The sequence below is a fragment of the Lithobates pipiens genome, unplaced genomic scaffold, assembly GCF_037356315.1.
Source record: "Lithobates pipiens isolate NorthernLeopardFrog02 unplaced genomic scaffold, aLitPip1_a1.2 Scaffold_23, whole genome shotgun sequence".
In the NCBI taxonomy this organism is placed as follows: domain Eukaryota; kingdom Metazoa; phylum Chordata; class Amphibia; order Anura; family Ranidae; genus Lithobates; species Lithobates pipiens.
In genome coordinates, this window is record NW_027507785.1 from 214524629 (window position 1) to 214546232 (window position 21604).

The window sequence follows — 21604 nt, forward strand, 5'->3', positions numbered from 1 at the left end:
TCTTTGAGCACAGTGTTGGGTACATGCTCCAGGAGGATGCCCAGTGTTTTGTAGGCTCTGATGATGATACTCAGCTAGAGGAAGGCAGTAGCGTGAATGCAGAGAGAGTGGATGCTCAAGAAGGACAGCAATCTGGCAGTCATGTTCCACAAGCTGCAGCATACTGCCAGGTTTGCTCCAGCGATGAAGAGGGAGAGGATGAAGAGGGCACTGACTCCACGTGGGTGCCTGGTAGGAGAGAGGAGGAGGAGGAGGCACATGTCCAACGAGGCAATATGCCCTCCGGGGGCCAGCTTAGGGGCAGCACACCGACTGAATCACACCGCAGAGCTCCGCCTGTGCAGGGCGCTGCCTCTGCACGTTATTCTAAAAGTTCTTTAGTGTGGGCCTTTTTTGAGACGAGTGCATCAGATCGCACCGCTGCTATTTGCAACATATGTCTCAAGCGTGTCTCGCGTGGCCAAAACATCAGCTGCTTGGGCACCACATGCTTGACCAGACATATGTTGACCTGCCATGCAGCTCGTTGGCAAGCGTACCTCAAAGACCCACACCAAAGAACAAAGCGGACCTCTCCTTGCTCCTCATCAGCTGGGATCTCCAACCCCACTAGACCTTCAGTCCTCTCTGAAACCTGCTCTGAGAGGAATTAAGGTGTAAAATTAGGTGTGTCACAGCCAAGTGCTCTGCTAGCAGTACACCCACGTCCGATTATAGCAGGCAAATGTCCCTGCCCCAGCTGCTGGACCGGCGAAAGAAGTTCACTTCCAGCCATCCACATGCCCAGCGGTTGAATGCTAGCTTGGCAAAATTGCTAACACTTCAACTGCTGCCTTTTCAGTTGGTAGACCCGGCCCCCTTCCGTGAGTTTGTACAATGTGTGGTTCCTCAGTGACAGGTCCCCAAACGCCACTTTCTCTCACGGAAGGCGATTCCGGCTCTCTACCGGCATGTGGAAGGCAATGTCCTTGCCTCGCTGGACAGGTCAGTCAGCGGTAAGGTGCATATTACTGCTGACTCATGGTCCAGCAGGCATGGACAGGGACGTTACCTGTCTTTCACGGCCCATTGGGTCACTCTTCTGGCAGCTGGGAAGGATGCAGGACAAGGTGCAGTAGTGTTGGAGGTTGTTCCGCCACCACGCCTCCAAAATGCTACTATTGGTTGTGACACACCTCTCTCCTCCACCCCCTCCTCTTCTTCTTCCTCCATGGCCTTTTCCAGTGCTCTGTCCTCAGAACCAGTGGTGCTCCGTAGGCGTTCCAGGGGCTACGCAAGTACGCAGGCAAAACCATGCCATGCCGTGCTTGTGCTGGTTTGTTTGGGGGACAGGAGCCACACTGGGGCGGATGTTTTGTCAGCTCTGCAGGGGAAGGCCGAGAGGTGGTTGACGCCACGCCAGCTTAAGCCAGGAATGGTGGTTTGCGACAATGGCACCAACCTCCTCTCCGCCCTCCGACAGGGACAACTGTGCCCTGTGTAGCTCACGTCCTTAACCTGGTGGTGCAGCGGTTCTTGGGCACGTACCCGGGCTTACACGATGTCCTGAAGCAGACCAGGAAAGTCTGTGTGCATTTCCGCCGATCATTTAATGCCTGTGCTCGGCTGGCTGAGCTCCAAAAGGAGTTGAACCTGCCCAAGAACCGCCTTATATGTTACATGCCCACCAGGTGGAACTCAACGTTGGCCATGCTGCAGCGGCTGCATACGCAGCAGAGGGCCATCAATGAGTACCTGTGCGACTAAGGCACCAGGACAGGGTCAGGGGAGCTTGGTTTTTTCTCACCACGCCAGTGGGGCATGATCAGGGATGCTTGCACTGTCCTGTCACCGTTTGAGGAGGCCACAAGGATGGTGAGCAGTTACAGTGCATGCATCAGTGACACTGTACCTCTTGTCCACCTCTTGGAGCATACGCTGCGTGGAATAATGGACAGGGGACATGAGGCAGAACAGAGGCAGGAAGAGGAGGACTTCCTTGCCTCTCAAGGCCCCCTTTATCCAGACAGTGTTCCTGCTGTGCCACCCATCACACAGGAAGAGGATGAGGAGGAGGAGGAGGATGATTGTGTCAGCATGGAGGTGGAGGCTGGCACTCAGCATCAGCAGCAGCAGCAGTCTTGTAGGGATGATTTACAGTCCCAAGAAATCCGTGGACTTGTACGTGGCTGGGAGGAGGTAACTGCGGATCATGTTGTCCTTAGTGACCCAGAGGACTCCGGGCCGAATGCCTCAGCTAACCTACGCTACATGGCCTCCCTGATCCTGCAAAGCCTGCAGAAGGATCCTCGTATTCTTCGGATCAAGGAGTGGGACCATTACTGGCTGGCCACTCTCCTTGATCCACGGTACAAGGGTAAGGTTGCCGACCTTATCTTGCTGTTGCAGAGGGAGCAGAGGATGAGACATTTCCGGGAGGCCTTGCAGAAAGGTCTGTGCAACGCGTTCCCAGAGACTGGGAGGTTACAAACTCCTGGTCCTGGACAACGTGTTGCTGAGACATCGGTCAGAAGGAGCGGTGGAGAAGGTGGCCGTCTGACCGATGCTTTCAGACAATTTTTTAGTCCGCAGCCCCAAGGTATGATCAGTTCCAGCAACCATCGCCAGCGTCTGATTTACATGGTGCAGGAATACCTAGGGACAAGGTCAGACTTGGACACCTTTCCCACCGAAAATCCTCTGGCTTCCTGGGTCTTGAGGATGGATCACTGGCCAGAGTTTGCACAGTATGCAATTGAGCTACTGGCCTGTCCTGCATCCAGCGTTCTTTCGGAACACACCTTCAGTGCTGCTGGTGGCTTTGTTACCGATCACAGGGTGCGCCTGTCCACCGACTCAGTTGATCGACTGACCTTCATCAAGATGAATCAGTCTTGGATCACCCACAGCTACCAAGCACCTGAAGCTGATGTAACCGAATAATTTTTTTAGAAATATCACATCCCTTCAAGACTGCCTATGCTGATGCTGAGTGACTGTCCTGTTATGTTGATTGTCTATCCTCTTCCTCCTCCGCTGATATGTTGGAAGAACATTTTTGGTTCTGGGTGATGCCACCAGCCCAATTTTTCTGCCCCTGTTTAACAGGGGCGTTTAATTACAATTTTTGATGCAATGCTTTGCAGCAGGGCTCATTCCTGCACTACAACTAGAGTATATGGGAGAGGTTGCAGTGTCGTGGCACCAGCACCAGTGCCTAAGGCCCAATTTTTCTGCCCCTGTTTAACAGGGGCGTTTAATTACAATTTTTGATGCAATGCTTTGCAGCAGGGCTCATTCCTGCACTACAACTAGAGTATATGGGAGAGGTTGCAGTGTCGTGGCACCAGCACCAGTGCCTAAGGCCCAATTTTTCTGCCCCTGTTTAACAGGGGCGTTTAATTACAATTTTTGATGCAATGCTTTGCAGCAGGGCTCATTCCTGCACTACAACTAGAGTATATGGGAGAGGTTGCAGTGTCGTGGCATCAGCACCAGTGCCTAAGGCCCAATTTTTCTGCCCCTGTTTAACAGGGGCGTTTAATTACAATTTTTGATGCAATGCTTTGCAGCAGGGCTCATTCCTGCACTACAACTAGAGTATATGGGAGAGGTTGCAGTGTCGTGGCACCAGCACCAGTGCCTAAGGCCCAATTTTTCTGCCCCTGTTTAACAGGGGCGTTTAATTACAATTTTTGATGCAATGCTTTGCAGCAGGGCTCATTCCTGCACTACAACTAGAGTATATGGGAGAGGTTGCAGTGTCGTGGCATCAGCACCAGTGCCTAAGGCCCAATTTTTCTGCCCCTGTTTAACAGGGGCGTTTAATTACAATTTTTGATGCAATGCTTTGCAGCAGGGCTCATTCCTGCACTACAACTAGAGTATATGGGAGAGGTTGCAGTGTCGTGGCACCAGCACCAGTGCCAGTAGCCCAATTTTTCAGCCCCTGTTCAACAGGGGCATGTAATTACAATTCTTGATATAATATTTCACAGGAGGGCCTGTTCCTGTGCCCACCCATAGTAACTGTGAGGACTTATAGTGTTGTGGCACCAGCACCACAACCACCAAAGGTCAATTTTTCTATCACTGTTCAACAATGGCATGTAATTACAATTCTTGATATAATCGTTCACAGCAGGGCGCTCCAGCGCCCACCAAGAGTCACTCTGAGGGCTTACAATGTTGTGGCAAAACCTACACCTTGTTCTGCCATTTCTGCAGAGCATATAGGGCAGGCCCCTACTTTCAAACATCCAACTTACAAACATCTCCTACTTGAAAACGGAAGGAGACAACAGCAAGTGAGATGAAAAAAGACAGACGGCAAAACAAATTATACAGGGGTTGTAATCCTTCCCTATGTTTTCCAAAAAGCTTAAAAATAGATTTTTTGACTGGAGCTACACTTTAAAAATGTACCAGTTGAAAATTACAAACAGATTCAACTTAACGCAACAAATCTACACAGTCCCTGTCTTGTTTGCACCGCCTGTATACTGCTGTTCTGAGTATATAGGGCCTGGGGGCCACACGTATTTCCTTTTTTTAATATGGGTACGGGGTTCCCCTTAATATCCGTACAAGACCCAAAGGGGCTGGTAATGGGCAGGGAGGGCTACCCATGCCATTTTTCTCAATGATTTTCAACCATATTGCAGGAACCAGATATAACATTAAAACCGCAAGCAGTTTTAAATGACGTTATTTCCCTTAAATGTCATTTTGTGCAGGGACTGTTCTAAACACGGGAAACACGTGGCACTTCACAGGCATACTATAGATACCCCTCAGGCATGATATTTAAAGGAATATTTCACTTTTTTTTTTCACTTTAATCGTCATTAAAATCAGTGCTCCCGCCAAAACTGCAATTTTTTAAAACATTTTAGGCATTGACCCATATCCCCTGGGGCAGGAGCCAGGTCCCCAAACCCTTTTTAGGACAGTATCTTGCATATTAGCAGTTAAAATTAGAACTTTTCATTTCGAACGTTCGAGTCCCATAGACTTCAATGGGGTTCTAACGTTCGTACGAATTTGGGTCCGTTCGTTTGGGTGCAGCAGCCTAGTGTGACACCAACACCACACTAGTGTAGTGTGACACCACCATAAGACTTCCTTGGTTTTAATTTTTTGCGCCTGGCTTTCCTTTGTATTTTTGCACAATGACTATGTACATGTATATATATATAATATATAATACCTTTGATGATTAGCTCACTGCTTTTTTTCCAGACGTCTACACTACAAGTCACTACAAGTGAAATTTCTACCATCTTTGGAAATAGGGGTTTCATTCTTGGTGAGTTGCTGTAAAGCTAAATTCACACCAGAGCATAGCGATTTACTGCCGTTTTTATTTGAGAGTTTTTGAGCATTTTTTTTTGCAGTGTATTACAAGCAATTTGGAAGCATATTACATGCATTTTACAGCTTCAGGTGTTTTTTTTTTTAGCCAATATGGAAGCCATAGAGGGAAGAAAGGGAAAATAAATTAGAGGTGGAGAGCTGCTGTCTGAAGAAAAAATGTGCAACAAAATGCTTGTAAAAAGCTCAAGTCAGGCGTTTCTATTGAAGTCTATGGGGCCAAAAACACCTATAATCTGCCAAAAAGAAGCTCATGTACTTTTTTGATCTTTAAGTGTTTTGCTTCAGGTGACAGAATGATCATATGTGTACATAAGCCATTGAAATGAATGGGATTTGGCTTGTTGAGCATTTTCAAGCAGAAAATCTTTCAGGTGTGAACTGGGCCTAAGTGTCTTCCACTTCTAAAGGGATTCAGACACTGCTGCTTTTCCTAATAGAAGGATGCTTTTGCTCCTAAAAGCATAATGAAGTTAGAATTTTTGATTTAAAAATCAGTTTTAGAAATCATATGGTAAAACAAACAGTAATTTGTTCAGAATAGAAAAAGCAATGAATCCACCTAAATAATTTAATGAATAGTGCAGAAATACTAATACTAAAAAAAACTACTACTCCTGTCCCACTATTTAAAGTGGTTGTAAACCCTTACAAACCACTTTGACCTACAGGTAAGCCTAGATATACGGTTTAGGAGATATTTACCTGAAGACAGCCATCGCTGTCTACGGCGCATGTGCCGTAGACAGCGGCGTGCAGGCGCACTGGGTAATACCTAACCATTCCAGTGTGGGGCTGCCCTACTGCAAAGGTAACGTCTGATTTTATAAGGCATTGAGCTTAAAAATATATATTACTGGGTGAAACAGGTATTTTGAAGCCTGTAGAACCAAATATTCATGAAAAATATTCATAAGAATAAATATATCCTATATTAATAGCAAAGTTAAACAAAATAATAATAAAAAAGTTTAAAATGGAAAATATTTCATATGCAGTATTGGTATTATGATGGTGGTTCCAAGCACAATCTGCTCTGTGTAACTTTTTACCTCACTGTAGAAATGTGAAAGACATAACATTCTAACATATATATTATGTCAACAGAGGCATTTCTAATCACAGCTTGGGTATGAGAAAGCAACATGGCTGCTGTGGTGTATGTAGGGTCCATTTCTAGTATCCGAGCTTTATGGGAAGGCCGAATCCAACAACACCAAGAAGACCTGAAAGCCCAGAAAGATCGCAGAAGAAAGAAGGACGTGGGAGAGTGAGTGACAAAAATTATTTTTTCTGTATGGCCAGCGGCCTGCTGTTTACATACTATATGTATGTGTGCCTGTGTTTAATATACATAACATACGGTCAGTGGTGTATTTAGGTTTTGTGCTGACCTAAGCCTGACTAAACTCATGCACCCCCTAATTGAAATATGACCCACCCCTTCCTGTCAAAGCCACACCCCTTACTGTTTAAGACCCGCCCTGTCCTCTGTAACCACATCCCTTTCTCTACCCTGCCCCACCCCTAAACACGCCCTCATAAATTATCTCATGAAATTACACTGTTAAATGTTTTATGCAGAATCAGTTTCAGTGCCCATCAGTGCAGCCTATCATTGGCCATCAATGCAGCCTCATCAGGGGCCACCAGTGCAGCGTATCATTGCTGCCTTATCAGTGCAGCTTAAGAGTGCTGCCTAATCTGTGCCCAACAGTGCAGCCTATCAGTAGTCATCAGTGTAGCATATCAGTGCAGCCCTATCAGTGCAGCTTAAGAGCGCCGCCTCATCTGTGCCCAACAGTGCAGCCTTATCAGTGCCCATCAGTGCAGCCTATCAGTGGCCATCTGTGCAGCTTAAGAGCAGCTTATGAGTGCAGCCTCATTAGGAGCCACCAGTACAGCCTATTGTGGCCTTCTTTGGGGTTAAAAACTCCACGATAGTAGCCGAAAAACCCTTCTTAAACAGCGGTAAATCGACACTAAAAATGAGCGGCGCTTTACCTCTAACGCATGGGCGGCCCCAGTGTAAAAGGAGCATAAGAGTGCCACCTCATCAGTAGCAATCAGTGCAGCCATTTCAAAATATCACAGCTTACTAGTGTATATTAATTTTGTTTTGATTATAGCATGGAGCACATTGCACATGCTAGAATTAATGCAAACTAATTAAACAGTGCACATTCAGGTGAAAGGTCATATAGTGCAAAGTGCTCCATGCATGTTGGAATCAATGCAAATGTATTAAACAGTCCACATTCAGTGAAAGTTAATGTACTGAAAGTTTGCAGTAGATGAACTTTTACTGAATGTGGACTGTTTAATGAGTTTGTAACATGCATGGAGCACTTTGCTGATGATCTGAAAATATGCATTTAATCCATGTTGAGCACTTTATATGGACATGACTTTATATGCACATGACTATATGCAAATAATCGTAATTAGCTGTACCTGCTGTCCTGGCCACCACCTGAGGGAGTTCCTGTCATCCTCCTCTCTCTCCTATAGTCACAGAGAGACTCCTTCCTGGGCTGTGGACAAAATGCATTGTATGGATGTCGCGTGGAGGAGGGTATGCGGACCACCGCTCACCACTGAAATGACATGCATCCGGTCTGGCCAGTCAGAGACCATTTTATGGCGTGTCAGTCGCTTCCTCCCCCTTGCCAAGTACGCCCCATATACTGCTAGTAATATTAGCAACAGTGCCACGGCCCATGCTACAGCAAGCAGGCCGCTGCACCATGGGTTATATTTGTGCAGGAGGCGGACGCGGGACCCAGGACTCAGGAGGACAGGTCAGCGTTTTTTTTGTGCAGGGGTGGCTTTTTTGCCGCCCCACCCCCTCAAAGTGCCACCCTAGGCCTAGGCTGACAAGACATGGCACTGCATAGAGTATATGTATAGCACCCTCTAGCTTAGTGTGCTAGATGAAGAGTTTTTTTTTGTGAGCTGTACAGTAGGTAAATTTGGCTTGGCTGGCAGCCAGGCCTGGGCTGAATCTGAACAACAGCAACAATGTTCTCCTGCACATAGATGTTATAGTCCAAGTCAGAAAATAACTCTGTAGTCAGAAGTGGATATTACTTTAGAGCCTTGCTGCTCTCTAGGACTGGGGTTGTCCTCAGAAGACTGTGAAAAATGGAGGGCACACTGGCCTAGTGCATTATACAACAATACATTTATTGAAGTTAAAATATAAGATATAACTACTCACAAACAAAGGTAGTGAAAGCACTCATCAAGCGACTACAAGTGGCTGCAATCTCCCAGCTTTGCCAAAGCCCCTAGCTCAAGAAGGACCTCACCAGGGTCCCTTCTGGCCAACACATTTTGAAGGAATGTCCTTCTTCATTAGAGCCAATGTGCTGGGAGATTGCAACCATTTGATGAGCGCTTTCACTACCTACATTTGTGAAGAGTTATATTTTATATTTTATCTTCAATAAATTTGTTGATGGATACTGCACTAGGCAAGTGTTTTTATCTATTTTCCACTGAGTTGAATCTGGGTCAGGGATGAGTGACCCAGGGAGGCTGGATGACTTATCAAGCAGCATCTCTAGCAACTTCCCCTGCTCTCTAGAACCTTGGAGAAGCTTCCAGAAGTAGAGGGTGGAGTCTAGGAGGGGCTGTTTGGAGTATTGAGGAGGGCCCCAGCCAATCCCCAGCAAGAGGACTGGCAGGGGGTGGGCACCTCTTAACCAGTTCCGGACAGCTCACTGCACATATACTGTGGCAGGGCAGCCTAGCTGCGTGAAAAACGTACCTGTACGTTGTCCACGTAACCTAGTCTGCGGCACGCACACACATCGTGATTGGACATTGCCCCGATTTTTCTGGGAAATGAAAGAATGGCGATCTGCTGATGTAAACAAAGCAGATCTTTGTTTACATCAGCAAGGCAAAGCAAACAAGCAAACCTTCTGTCAGGAACTGCTCCCTGCTAATCAAGAACACTGATCTCTCGGTTCTTGCAGTGAGTCCATCCCCCACAAAGTTAGTAAGCACACTAAGAAAGTGCATTTAACCCCTTGATCGCCCCTGATGTTAACCCCTTCCCTGCAAGTGTCATTTTGTAAAATGTCAGTTAATTTTTTTTTTTAGCACTCATCACTGTATTGGTGTCACTGGTGCCCAAAAAGTGTCACTCAGTGCGCTGCAATGTCGCAATGTCACAGTCCCGCTAAAAATCGCTTATAGCCGCCATTACTAGCCCAAAAAAAAAGTCCCTAAATCTACCCCATAGTTTGTAGACGCGATAACTGTTGTGAAAACCAATCAATATACGCTAAGTGCAATTTATTTTACCAAAAATATGTAGCAGAACACACATTAGTCTAAATTGATGAAGAAATTAGCTTTTTTGCTTTTTTTTTATTGGATATGTTTTATAGCAGAAAGTAAAAAATATTGTGTTTTTTTCAAAATTGTTGCTCTTGTTTTGTTAATAGCGCAAAAAAAAACAAAAAATGCAGAGATGATCAAATACCACCAAAAGAAAGCTCTATTTGTGGGAAAAAAAGAACATCAATATTGTTTGGGTACAGCCTCACACACCCGCGCAATTGTCAGTTAAATTAACGCAGTACCGTATCGCAAAAAATGGCCTGGTCATTAAAGTGGAGTTCCACACAAAAATGGAACTTTCGCATTTTGGAATCCTCCCCCCCTCTGGTGTCACATTTGGCACCTTTCAGGGGGGAGCAAATACCTGTCTAATACAGGTATTTTGCTCCAATTTCTGGGCATAGATACTTGCACCACCCGCGGGTATCTATGCCCCTTGCCGTCCCCCCGCTGTTTTCTGGGAGACACACGGGTCCCAGGAGACAGCAGGGACGAGTGTGAACATGCAGTGTGATGCGCACCTAAGCAGTAGGCTCAGGCTTCACTCCCTGATTCCCTTACCGAAGACGGTAGCGGCAGCACCTGAGAGCCGAGGGACAGATCGGCTTCTGGTGCCGACATCGCGGGCGCCCTGGACAGGTAAGTGTACTTAATTTAAAAGTCAGCAGCTGCAGTATTTGTAGCTGCTGACTTAAAAAAAAAATTGGCAGAACTCTGCTTTAATGAGTTAAAACCTTCCAGGGCTGAAGTGGGAGATGGAGTGCTGAGGAGGCTTTCGGTGGCCCCTAGACTGGGGGTGGGGGTGGCCTCGGGCCTGGAGCTCGGGTGCTGGTGCTTCTACAACATATAGAGGAATGCTTACCTGAATGCACAGTAGCAAGGAGAGGACAGCAGGAGAGAGAGTCAGCACGTCCGGGAGATCTCCTGAGAGTCAGTCAGTCTGGACTGGTGAGTGTCAGTTTGTAGGGTTGGGGAATGTCAGTTTGGAGGACAGGAAAAGTCAATCAGGAGGACTGGGGTGAAGTAGCCAGGAGGGCTACTGAAAGAGGCTGCTGCAGCCTGGAGGGCTGGCAGGGCCTGAAGAGGTGGTACAGGGACCAGTGACCACAAGAGGAAGTGCAGTGAATGAGTTAATGTTGTCACTCTACAACCTTCAAGTATAGGGGCAGCGAGTCCATGCCTGTAATGCTACAGATTTCTACATAGTCACACGACAATGGTAATTTTTCAAGCAAGGGAAGTACTGGAGGAAGCCAGGAGATGTTTATAGGATTGTATATACTAGGAGTTGTCTCTAGAGATGTTTCAAAGTCAAATGGGCATCCCATAATACTCCTACTCCCTATCCAAGTTTTATCCCCTCAATAAAAATACAAAAACAAGCACTGAACTGTTTCTTGATTCTTGGAGACTGTGAAGATTCGGCATGTCTGGCAGTGCAGGGTGGGGAATCCCAATTCACTTGCATCTAGGGTTGCCACCTCATCCCTTTAAACCCGAACACATATTAATTCCACAGGTTCTGTGGCTGATTAAGGTGGAAGCTAAACTCACTTAGTGTCGTACCTGCATTCAATTAGCCTCAGAACCTGTGTAAATGAATATGTGTTTGGGTTTAAAGGGATGAGGTGGCAACTCTACTTGCGGCTCCTACTGGCCATACATCTTCAAAGTAAGCAGATAGCATGAGATAGTTTTTGTTCCCTTCTATAACACACAGACACATCCACAATGGAAAATACGGTTTTGTGTTTAGTCCTGCATGATCGTAATAATTTAATATTTATTCCCAGAGGATTAATGTTATGTTCCTGACACCTAAATAAAGGTGTTGCTTCCTGTAAAAATCCTTAATTTATGCTGTCAGTTACCACCCAAAGCAGTATTCTTCCAGTACGAAGTACTTTCACTGCTTGCTCGCCTCTTCCTGTCCCCTTCACTATTCACAGAACTCATATTATTATTGTCCCACAATGCAATGCATTCTATGAATGGGCAAGGAGAATCTGTTATTTATCCAACCCTCCTTCATTCATTCATAGAATGTATGGCATTGACCAGTGATATATAGTGCTGTAGACTGGCCATTCCCTCACAGACAGTACTATATCTTAAGTGTTGTCACTGTTTAATACTACGCTTGCTGGTCAAGGCATCTCTTACACCTTTCTTCTAATCTGATGTTTTATGACAAAGTTCAGCACAGAGTTAAAGAGGAGAAAAGAGCATGCTCTTATGTGTTTACTACTCTGCTCCACCAGAATCTCTAATGTATGGGAGAGTCGTATCCAATTATCAAGGCTGAAGGAGAAGATCTGCAATGAAGATGGAAGGCTGATTCTCAGGATTGAAAAGGAGGAGTGGAAGGTACGTCAGCTTCAAAAGTGCAATTACTTCTGTGAAGATCATTTGTAAGCGTCTGTAACATACTGTACCTCTGAAAAATAGAGAAGGTAGAGACACAGGAGAAACTTCTTTATAGTATAGTAAGCAAATGGTACGTGAGTTTAAAAAGGTAGATTATCACTAACTGGTTGCTTGATACCTTGTAAATGGTCAGCAACTGGTAAGTGTGCATGGTAAATATTTTTGTCTCCATGCAGAATGCTTTCTATGTAAATCAAAAAAGTAATGAAATAGTTACGTGCTGCCACCTAATGGTAACTGAAAAATGTATCTAAAAAAAAGCTGCTGCTATCACCTATGTGTTCCCACGTCAACAGCAATAAAATATGAAATCTATGTGATAGCGCTGCTTATGAAACACATGAATTAATTAAACTTATAACAAGTTAAACTTATAATTAATTAAATTCACGTGAAGGGAGCACAAGTCACGGGGTGGAGTTTGTTGTGAAGCACGGTTTTCACTGAGAAGTTTTATGTGCACATTCTATAAAAAAATATATATATTTTATCTCGTATGGACTCTTTATGAACTGTCTGCACATATTGATTGTTTGGCACTTTATTTATTGGCATGGAACACTTTATTACGTATTTCATGTTTGTATAGTCACATATATTAATACGTTTCATAAGCAGAGCTATCACATAGATTTCATATTTTAATGCTCTCTAGGTACCTTCGCAGAAAAGACCAAAGTGTTTGTGTGTGCGGGCAGGGTTTACGTGGGAACCTGTAGATGTGAGGTGACCATGCCCTTGCAGGCTGCAGGAGGCATATGCCTAAACACGGGGTGTGGCGTTAAGGCAGCACTCTGTATTGAGGGACACTTCTCCACGCAGACATTTAGTAACTCATGGATTCTGTTACCTATCTCACTTCATTCCTCACTGAACATCCCAGATAACAGTTCATTAGTATTCTCTCCCCCCCTCCATGAAGCATTTCTCAGCCGGTGCCATGTAGTGTGCACCAGACTCCATCAACTTAGCAATCGTCAACTTATCCCAGTGACACTGATATGCGTGTTTAGCTATTGCTCCATCTGTTTGGCTTGTATCCCAGGAAGCTCTGTGCCATGTGTTACCTCCAGAACCCATGTCCCTCAACTTCCCAGCTGGCTGGCTGCTATATTTTACATTGACACCTGTACTGTAGTCACTTGCAACAGCACCACAACCCCTTGAGGGTTAACTTAACTGCCTATTAAGACACTAATACTGCATCTTCTCTTCACACTGTCTTGGCCGCAGACATGCCCATGTTATGTGGTATGCCATTCATGCAACTCTTTATAGGTGACCTCAAATAACTTCAAACCAGGCAGATCTTGTAAACTGATGGCACTTTATTCATTACGTCCTCACTGGAGGGTTGGCAGGGCCTGAAGAGTTCTTACAGCTTCATTCCACTTTCAGTAATCCCGCTAACTCCTGGTGCCTCCTGTTATCCTTGCCCTATAATAGCTCCAACTTTCCAGTGCAGAAATTCTATAATGTCCATGTCCTTGGGACCCCGACAGGGTTCCCGCCAAGGGGAGAATGGAGCAATCGCCTGTCTACATGGTTGCTCTTCCCTTGTATTTATCTACCACCAATAGGGGCAGCACCATGAATACACAGGAAACTGGCAGCACAATTAACCATTTCCACCCCAGAGGCACCAGCTATATACACATACATCATTGTACAAGTGAACTAATATGTAGTAACATTAGGCATTACAGTACAACACACAGAAAAAATCATTTAGGCACCCTACATGTGATTCTAGTTGTAGACTATGTCTTTTGAGATGAAACGTACGTCGGGTGGTTGATGTGCTGACGTCATCGCTGTGTACCTGCAATCGAACGGAAGTCTGCAAGCCAGCCGGCATTGTTGTTATGGTTGATGTTTATTTAGCTGCTATCTATAATAAGTGCAATTTTCTATTTTTATTACATTTGTTTACTGATTCACTCTATGGAGAGCATTCTCTTCTTTTGGGTTTTGCCTGCTGATGCCTCTGGTGCATATTGTGGAGACGAGTTGTGGCTGCAATGCTGACCATAATATCTGCAAGCTCATTTTAGCTTGCCCTCTGGTAAGCGTTCAGTTTATGCGGCGGTGGATTACTTCACAGGGTGCTTCTGTGTGATTAAGGGATTTCGCACTGATTGATTTCATACTGGATCACTGTTTATGGACTAATTTATAGTCACATTTGCTGTTTATTCACTGGACAAATATGCTCATTTCATTTATATGGGCTTTATCACTGACTTATTTTTTATTTGCCTTTAGCGCAGCTTTTTCCTTTGTTTCCATTTGTTTGAATTGTGCATATCTCACAATTTTTAGCTGCTGGTGTTCACATAGATTTTTTATATTTATGTAATGCTTTCTAGTGCAGTATTTTTTGTGTCTTTTAGAGTTGTGAATGGCTTTGTATGTTGTGGTTAGTATTTTGAATTTATTTTTCTGGGTGATTGGGAGCCAGTGTAAGGATTGTAGGAGAGGGTTGTGCGGTTGGTAAAGTGCATAAGTCTGGCAGCAGCATTCATGATAAACTGAAGAGATAGTGTATGGAGAGGCAGGCCAATGAGAAGGGAGTTGCAATAGTCAAGACGAGAGATAATGAGGGAGTGAATGAGGAGCTTGTTGGTTTCATTTGTTAAAAAGTAGCACATTTTAGAGATGTTATGGAGGATAATTCTACAAACCTTTGACAAGAATTGAACTTGAGGCTGAAATGACAGGTCAGAGTCTAGGATTACACCTAGTACCCTGGCGTAAGGGGAAGGACTGATGGTTGTATTGTTGATTTTGATGGAAAAGTCATGGAGGGGGCATGGGCGGGGGGAATATTAATAGATCAGTTTTAGAGAGATTTGGTTTAAGGAAGTAGTGTTGCTTCATCCATTCTGATATGTCAGTTAGTAGGTTTGTAATGCGTGAGGCGACGGAAGGAGTGAGGTGAGGAGTAGACAGATAGATTTGGGTGTCATCAGCGTATACGTGGTATTGAAAGCTGTGGGTGGTTATCAAGTGACCAAGGGAGGAGGTGTAGATAGAGAAGAGAAGGGGTCCAAGAACAAAGCCTTGGTGGACCCCCACAGAAAGGGGCAATGGAGAAGAGGAGACAGTGTTGTAGGTAACACTGAAGGAGCGCTGTCATAGATAGGCAGATAACCAGGATAGAACAGAATCTTGGAGGCCAAGGAAATATAATTTATTGAGGAGTCGGTGGTCAACAGTATCAATGGCCAAAGAGAGGTCAAGTAGTAGGTGTATGGAGTAGGGATAGGCGAATGGTTCGGCTCGAGCATAAGTTTGGGGCGAACATCGAACAATATGCGGTGTTCAGTGCAAATTCGAAAGCCGCCTGAACACCCTTAAAGTCTATGGGACACTAACATGAAAAATCAAAAGTGTTCATTTTAAAGGCTTATATGCAAGTTATTGTCATAAAAAGTCTTTGGGGACCCTGGTCCTGCCCCAGAGGACATGTATAAATTCATTTTCTTTTTTCTTTTTTTAAACTGGCGTTTTTTCGGGAGCAGTGATTTTTTTTTTAATGCTTAAAGTGAAACAATAAAAATGAAATATTCCTTTAAATATTGTGCCTGTGGGGGTGTCTATAGTATGCCAGTAGTGACGCATTTTTCCCATGTGTAGAACAGTACCACAGCAAAATGACATTTCTAAAGGAAAACTTAATTTAAAATGTCATTTAAAACTGATCGCGGCTGTAATGAATTGGGTCTCAGCAATATAGCTAAAACTCATTGAAAAAAAAATTCAAAAAGTTTTCACATAGTTTGCAGTGCTTGCACTGACATTATCAATACTGGCACTTGCACTTTATATGTTTTTTTTGATCACCACACTGTTGCACTTTATATGGCAGTAGCCTACATGGACAATTTTTTGAGTTGTTAATGAATTCTTTCTATTTTATGTCTTTTTTATCTTGATTAGACATTTTTGCATAAATATTTATTGATATATTTTGCATCTAATTTATTTAACCGGTTCCCGACCAGTGCACGCCGATGTACGTCGGCAGAATGACACGGGCAGGCATATTGGCATACAGGTACGTCCAATCTTTAATGCCGCCCTGCCATCGTGAGCGCATGAGCGGCCGCGCGCTCGCAGGCTGGTCGGGACCCCCGTGAGTCTGGTCACGGGTCCCGCGGACTTGATCGCCGCGGGCATACCCACGATCGTCTCACGGGGCGGCTGAATGAGGAAATGCCGTTGTAAACAGCATTTCCCCATTCTGCCTAGCAACTAGTGACACTGATCTCTGCTGCATGTGATTGGAGCAGAGATCAGTGTTCAAAAAATTAAAGCTCAGCCCCCCACAGTTAGTAACACACCACTAGGAACACTTAACCCCTACACTGCCACCCACTGGTTAACCCCTTCACTGCCAGTGTCATTTACACAGGAATCACTGCATTTATATAGCAGTGACTGCTGTATAAATGACAATGGTCTCAAAAATGTGTCAGAAAATGTCCGATGTGTCCGCCATAATGTCGCAGTCACAATAAAAATCACTGATCGCCGCCATTACTAGTAAAAAAAAAAATATTAATAAAAATGCCATAAAACTATCCCCTATTTTGTAAACGCTATAACTTTTGCGAAAACCAATCAATAAGTCGCTTATTGCAATTTTGTTTTTACCAAAAATATGTAGAAGAATACGTATCGGCCTAAAATGAGGGAAAAAATTTTTTTTATATATTTTTGGGGGATATTTATTATAACAAAAAGTTAAAAATAATGCATTTTTTTCAAAATTGTCGCTCTATTTTTGTTTATAGCGCAAAAAAAAAAAAACGCAGGGGTGATCAAATACCACCAAAAGAGAGCTCTATTTGTGGGAAAAAAAGGACGTCAATTTTGTTTGGGAGCCACGTTGCATGACTGCGCAATTGTCAGTTAAAGCGTCGCAGTGCCGAATCGCAAAAAGTGGTCTGGTCTTTGACCAGCAATATGGCCCGGGGCTGAAGTGGTTAAGCATTTTTGCACCAAAAGGAGTCTATGTATACAGATAGATTTTGATTTGAATGCTGTAATATCACATTCACTGGATTTTTTCACACTCCTTTGTGTCTACTTGATATGAAATAGCTTAAATTTCCTACCTTGACACACCAACCCCCCCCCCCCCCCCCCTTTTCAATCTCACCACCACCTTCCCTTTCCCTGCCTTCCTTCCCCTCTCTTATATAGCCCAGCACTACTCCATTCGAATATTTATTTTTGTTTGGGTTTGAATAACCCCTCTCAGTGCATGCAGCAATATTCCCCCTCACCTATCTAATTGGCTGACGCAGAGATACCCTTATCTAATTCTTGCACCATGGGAGAAGGCAGCAGGAGAAGCTGAGTCCAAATTTTGAAGCCAGGTTTTGGTTACGGCGAGTATGTTAAAGCCATGAGAGATGAAGAGGTCATGTACAGATGTTAGCTTGTTACAGACGGAGCAGGCGTGCCAAAGGGCACATGAGATTGGTGGGCAATGCCTCCTTATCAGGCTCTGATACACACATTCATCTATCACCAAAAGTGGTAATGCTTTTTCCAGGCTCTGCAAGCTCAACTACCACCAAGAGGGGGTGCTACCACCCTGAATATGGGGTAAGTGTGAGCCGTGGAGCTTCCCCCAAGTTTCATCTGCCCTCAGTCCCCCACACCCAGTGCACTGGTGCTTCCCTCAGGCCCCACCAAACTTCACTCCTCTGCCACCAAGGGCGGCAATGCCTCTTATCAGGCTCTGCTACACGCACTCATCTACCACCAAGAGAGGGTGCTACCACCCTGGGTATGGGGTAAGTGTGGGTACTGGAGCTTCCCCTCAAGTTTCCCCTGCCCTCACTCCCTCACACCCAGCGTTCCGGTGCTTCCCTCCGGTCCCACCAGGTTCAACTCTTCTACCACCAAGGGTGGCAATGACTTTTATCAGGCTCTGCTACACCCACTAATCTACCATCAAGAGTGGCAATGCCTGTTAGGCTCTGCTACATCCACCACCAAGGGTGGCAATGCATCTTAGGCTCTGCTACACGTATTCATCTACCACCAAGAGTTGCAATGCCTCTTATCAGGCTCTGCTACACTCAGGCTCATCTACCACCAAGAGTGGCAACACCTTTTCCAGGCTCTGCTACTTCAACTACCATGAATAGGGGGTGATACCACCCTGGGTATGAGGTAAGTGTGGGCAGTGGAGCTTCCCCCCAAGTTTCATCTGCCCTCATTCCCCCATGCCCAGCATACTAGTGCTTCCCTTAGGCCCCACCAAACTGCACTTCTCTACCACGAAGGGTGGCAATGCCTCTTATCAGGCTCTGCTACATGCACTCATCTACCACCAAGGGTCACCTACCACCAAGAGGGGGTGCTACCACCCTGGGTATGGGGTAAGTGTGGGCAGTGGAGCTTCCCCTCAAGTTCCATCTGCCCTCACTCCCTCACGGCCAGCGTACTGGTGCTTCCCTCATGCCCCACCAAGCTGCACTCTTCAAACACCAAGGGTGGCAGTGCTTTTGATCAGGCTCTGCAACACCCACCACCAAGGGTGTTAATGCCTCTTAGGCTCTGCTATATGTACTCATCTACCACCAAGGGTGGCAATGCCTCTTATCAGGCTCTGCTAAACAGACCCATCTACCACCAAGAGTGGCAATGCCTTTTCCAGGCTCTGCTACCTCACCTACCACAAAGAGGGGGTGCTACCACCCAGGGTATGGGGTAAGTGTGGGCAGTGGAACTTCCCCCAAGTTTCATCTGTCCTCCCTCGCCACGCCCAGCGTTCTGGTGCTTCCCCAATGCCTCCTACTAGTCTCTGCTACATGCCTCACCTGCCACCCAGAGGGGGTGCTACCACCCTGGGTATGGGGTGAATGTGGGCAGTAGATCTTCCCCCCAAGTTTAATCTGTCCTTACTCACCACGCCCAGTGTTCTGGTGCTTTCCTTAGGCCCCACCAAACTGCACTCCTCTACCACCAAGGGTGGCAATGCCTCTTACCATGCTCTGCTACACGCACTCATCTACCACTAAGGGTGGCAATGCCTCTTATCAGGCTCTGCTACCTGCCTCACCTACCACCAAGAGGGGGTGCTACCACCCTGGGTATGGGGTAAGTGTGGGCAGTGGAGCTTCCCCCCATGTTTAGTCTGCCCTCTGCCCCCACGCCTAGCGTACTGGTTTTTCCACCAGACCCCACCAAACTGCACTCCTCTACCACCAAGGGTGGCAATGCCTCTTATCAGGCTCTGCTACACCCACTCATCTACCACCAAGGGTGGCAATGCCTCTTATCAGGCTCTGCTACCTGCCTTACCTACCACCAAGAGAGGGTGCTACCATCCTGGGTATGGGGTAAGTGTGGGCAGTGGAACTTCCCCCCCCCCCAAGTTTCATCTGCCCTCACTCCCCCAAGCCCAGCATACTGATGCTTCCCTTGGGCCCCACCAAACTGCACTCTTCTACCACCAAGGGCGGCAATGCCTTTTATCAGTCTCTGCTACCCCCGCTCATCTACCACCAAGGGTGGCATTGCCTCTTAGGCTCTGCTACACATACTCATCTACCACTAAGGGTGGCAAAGGCCTCTTATCAGGCTCTGCTACACCCACTCATCTACCACCAAGAATGGCAACACCTTTTCCAGGCTTTGCTACCTCACCTACCACCAAGAGGGGGTGCTGAGTACCCCCTGAGTATGGGGTAAGTGTGGGCAGTGGAGCACCCCCCAAGTTTCATCTGCCCTTGCTCCCCTACGCCCAGCATACTGGTGCTTCCCTGAGGCCCCACCAATCTGCACTCCTCTACCTACCACCAAGGGTGCCATGCCTCTTCTCAGGCTCTGCTACACCCACTCATCTACCAGCAAGGGTGGGGCTCCAATTATCCGCCCTCCCCCACACCCAGGGTAGTGGTGCTTACCTCAGGCCCCACTTACCTGACTGGGTAGTGACTTTTATAGGTAAAGTTATCTCAGGGAAAATCCAATTGCCTATAAAGGGATCAGGAATGGAATTTTTTTCCCCAGTTGTATCACATTGGATTATGCTATGATGAGGTTTTTCACCTTCCTGTGGGTCAACTGCCTCTCCCCAGAATGTAATATATGCACTCATCTACCACTAAGTATGAAAATGCCTCTTGGGCTCTGATACACCCACTCATCCACCATCAAGGGCGGCAATGCCTCTTAGGCTCTGCTTCATGCACTCATCTACCACCAAGAGTGGCAATGTCTTTTTCAGGCTCTGCTTCCTCACCTACCATTAACAAGGGGTGCTACCACCCTGTGTATGGGATAAGTGTTGGCAGTGGAGCTTCCCTCCAAGTTTGAGCTGTCCACACTCCCCCATGCTCAGCGTACTTATACTTCCCTCAGGCTCCACCAAACTGCACTCCTCTACCACCAAGGGTGGCAATGCCTTTTATCAAGCTTTGTGTCAGAAAGCATGAATCAGACTGAGACAGAAGTACAGTTAAATCACACTTGTAATAATAATAAAAAAGGTAAACCGGAACTGATATTCAGACAAGCCAAAACGTCAGGGAGCCAGAGATGAGCATTGTAGAACAGCAAGCAGGATCTGGAGCCAGAAGGAATGTCAGCCAAGCAAGCCTTTAACAGGAACACAAGAGAGCGTTTCTAGAGATGTGGCCAAGGTGAAGGGAGAAATCATCTGGGCTGGACGGCTTAAGTAGGCAGGACTTATGAGCAGTATATCATGAACAGGCGAGTCACTGTGGAGAGATAGGAGCTGGCAATTATCCGACAGCTGAGCAGCCAGCTTAGAGAAGGAAGGGCTGAGCCCAGCCCTGACACTCTGCAACACCCACTCATCTACCACCAAGGGTGGCAATGCCTCTCATCAGGCTCACGCTACCCCCACTCACCTACCACTGAGGGTGGGGCTCCAATTGCCTGCCCTCCCCCACACCCAGGGTGGTGGTGCTTACCCCAGGCCCCACCTACCTGACTGAGTACTGACATTTATAGGTAAAGTTGATCCAGGAAAAATCCAATTGCCTCTCGGGGGATCAGGAAGAAATATTTTCCCTAGCTGTAGCACATTGTATTATGCTATGCTGGGGTTTTTTGCCTTCCTCTGGATCAACTGCCTCTCCCCAGAACCCAATACATGCAGTCATCTACCACCAAGTATGGCAATGCCTCTTAGGCCCTGATGCATGCATTCATCTAACCCTAAGGGTGGCAATGCCTCTTATCAGGCTCCGCTACACCCACTTATCTACCAACAAGAGTGGCAATGCCTTTTTCAGGCTCTGCTACTTTACTTCCACCAACAGGGGGTGCTACCACCCTGGGTATGAGGTAAGTTTGAGCAGTGGAGCTTCTCCCCAGGTTTCATCTGGCCTCACTCCCCAATACCCAGCATACTGGTGCTTACCTCAGGCCACACCAAACTTCACTCTACGACCAAGGGTGGCAATGCCTCTTATCAGGC

The 21604-nt window shown here is 46.1% G+C and overlaps 1 protein-coding gene across 2 annotated transcripts in view; it reads left to right on the forward strand.

Annotated features, from left to right (window-relative positions):
- Window positions 1-21604, forward strand: part of LRRC39 (leucine rich repeat containing 39) — a 47270-nt gene that overhangs the window by 4038 nt on the left and 21628 nt on the right. For both annotated transcript variants that reach the window (XM_077452835.1, XM_077452836.1), the window contains exons 2-4: window positions 5221-5287; window positions 6460-6622; window positions 11967-12072. In XM_077452835.1, coding sequence (XP_077308961.1) covers window positions 6498-6622; window positions 11967-12072 — 231 coding nt within the window. In that variant the 5' untranslated portion in view covers window positions 5221-5287; window positions 6460-6497. The remainder of the gene's footprint in view (window positions 1-5220; window positions 5288-6459; window positions 6623-11966; window positions 12073-21604) is intronic.